At 48.8% G+C, this 2,389-nt stretch overlaps 1 protein-coding gene across 2 annotated transcripts in view; it reads right to left on the minus strand.

The window, feature by feature from the left end:
• The window catches only part of CCNA1 (cyclin A1), a 7,735-nt gene extending 5,604 nt beyond the window's left edge, over positions 1-2,131 (minus strand). For both annotated transcript variants that reach the window (XM_019530063.1, XM_019530062.1), the window contains exons 1-2: positions 2,112-2,131; positions 1,686-1,859 (exon numbers count right to left, since the gene is read on the minus strand). In XM_019530063.1, the coding sequence (XP_019385608.1) occupies positions 1,686-1,835 (150 nt within the window). In that variant the 5' untranslated portion in view covers positions 1,836-1,859; positions 2,112-2,131. The remainder of the gene's footprint in view (positions 1-1,685; positions 1,860-2,111) is intronic.
• Positions 2,132-2,389: the final 258 nt, after the last annotated feature.

The following is a 2,389-nucleotide window of genomic DNA, read 5'->3' on the forward strand; positions in this document are numbered from 1 at the left end:
GCAGTTTGCATGTAATCTGCAGCATATTGTTATCTTATACAAGTGGTAACTCTGTTTTATTTCTCTAACCCCCTTCCCCTCAAACAGACTACTTTAGTTTAACCCACAACTGTACATAAACAGGAGTATGAACAGGTATATCAGGTTTGTAGCTATGGATAGGATAAATACAGACTAGTGGACTATACCAACAAGAACTGCACAGACTCAAGCAAGTGATGCTGAAAGCCTACTAGGCTTCAGTGGTTTCTCCATACTTCTGGAAACAAGGATCTTCTTGTTTAGGAACAGGCTTGAAGAGCACAGAGCATTGCATTGCATGGTAAAAGCCAGGTGAAACCTAAAGGTGGTAGCCAGTGGAAGTAAGAGTCATGTACTATTTTGTCAGTCAGGTGGCTATCAAACACCCTAAAGGAATAGCAACTGTATTATGGGAAAAGTGCATTTCTAGCTGATTTTTGCAGTGCAGTACTAGAGTCACATTAGCTTGTATTACAAGCTTTAGGTTTCAGGACCAGCCGATACGCCAGAGGTAATATGATCAGCAAGGGAAGAGGGGCCAAGGCAAAAAAATAAAGGCTTCCCCCAGGAGTAGTTCTAGCTCCCTGAACATCATATGAATCCTGTAGCCAGCCACACAACCATGGAGGCACAGAGCAGTAGTTGGCAGTATCTGCATTTCCACCAAACCCCACATTCTAGCATCTAAAACAGCTGCTTAACCGTCCCTTCAGTGACCTTCCCATCAGGAAAAAGATTGGGCAGGTTAAGTAGAACATCACTATATTGAGTGCTCACCAGCAGTACCCCTTCCCTCCTCTGTCCCACCATGAGAAGTCCTACTTATTGGGTAGTAACTGAAACACTGCCCTTCAAATGCCCCTCATGGCCACTTGCTATGCAGCATGGAGACGAAACAGGTCATGTATTAGCCAAGTCAGTCCCAATACTGCCAATTCCAAATATTCCTTTAGAGTAGAAACTGGCTCATGATTGAAGACTCTACAGCAGGTGGTCTACACCTTTAGGTTATGCCAAGGCCACATTTAATGCTTCTTCCCTTTCCCCACCCCTATGAGCTAGAAGCTTATCTGAAAGCCAGGCTTTGCAAAATTACATGTTTCCAAGCTGTGGGTTTAAAAAGAAAGTGCCCTATATCATTGGGAGGGTTGTTACCTTGTGACCCTTTTGAGGGGAGACAAGAGTCAGAAGCCACTTTAGCTAGAGGGAGGGAGAGAGAATCATTAGGCCAGGTACCTAGGACTTTAGATATATAAAAACCTGCCTTTGTTGGGATGTAACTTTGAGAAGTTTGGGTACCACAGACAGAGGGGATACCAGTGTATCAATATCACAGCAATATGCTTCAGTTTTACAGGTTTGTCTGCAGAAACAGGGTGAGGTTTTATTGGTTTCATTTTTTTTAAAAAACTTCAAGTTTAGAGATCATCAGCAGAACAGAAGTTACCCATCAGAAGTGTCATGCACAAAGGGCAACAAAGAGAAATGAGCCTTCCTAGAAGCAGCCCAACTACAGCACAGAAGTCTTAACAACTGGCTTATACTGCACCATCCTAGCTGAGCTACCTGCACCATCCCTGCTTACGCTGTCTCTGCAACAGCACCCAAGAAGTTTGTCAGACCAGGCCTCACCCTGGTGTAGACAGCAGCTCTCCAAGAGTTACCTGGCCACAGGCTTGGAGGCACTGTCCATTCTCGGTCAGCAACCCAAGTACGGCCCTCTGTGGGGCAGGCTGGCTGGAAGGAGCTGCAGCCTGGCGGGGCTCCCGGTTCCCCACTTGGGAGACCCCATCCTTGTCCTCGCTGCGCCACATGGCCTCCGAGTCAGCAGCAGAGAGCTGGAGAGAGAGAGAGAGTGCATGAAAGAAAGAGAAAAGCAAATTAGTTGTTCCTCCAAGACTGATCATCTCCCTGGTCGGTGGGTCGGTCGGACACACACACACACACACACACACACACACAGCCTCCTGAATCTGGGGGGGCACCCACAGAAGCCACAAATGGCAACAGCCCTGTCAGGGTGGCACCAGCCCATCCAGCAGCATCAGTATTGGTCATCAGGGGAGAGCATATGCACCCCTATCAGTCACCTATGCATGCACGCATACACTGTAGTGGAGAGGCAGCAACCTTCCTCCAGGCTCCTTCTACTGCACCCAACCAAACAGACTACAGCTTGCACCTTGATCTCCAGCAGCTGGGATCAGTGTGGGAGTGAGACAAGATGAACACCTGGGATCTGAGCCTGATCCGTGTAGGGCTAGGGCTAGGGCTAGGGCTAGGGCTAGGGCTAGGGGCACCCCGCGTTACCTGCGCCCCCGCCTCCAGGCCCGGCCCAGCCCGGGCCCAGCCTATATAGCCGGGGCCA

Source organism: Crocodylus porosus, unplaced genomic scaffold, assembly GCF_001723895.1.
Source record: "Crocodylus porosus isolate Cpor-Errol unplaced genomic scaffold, CroPor_comp1, whole genome shotgun sequence".
Lineage (NCBI taxonomy): Eukaryota > Metazoa > Chordata > Crocodylia > Crocodylidae > Crocodylus > Crocodylus porosus.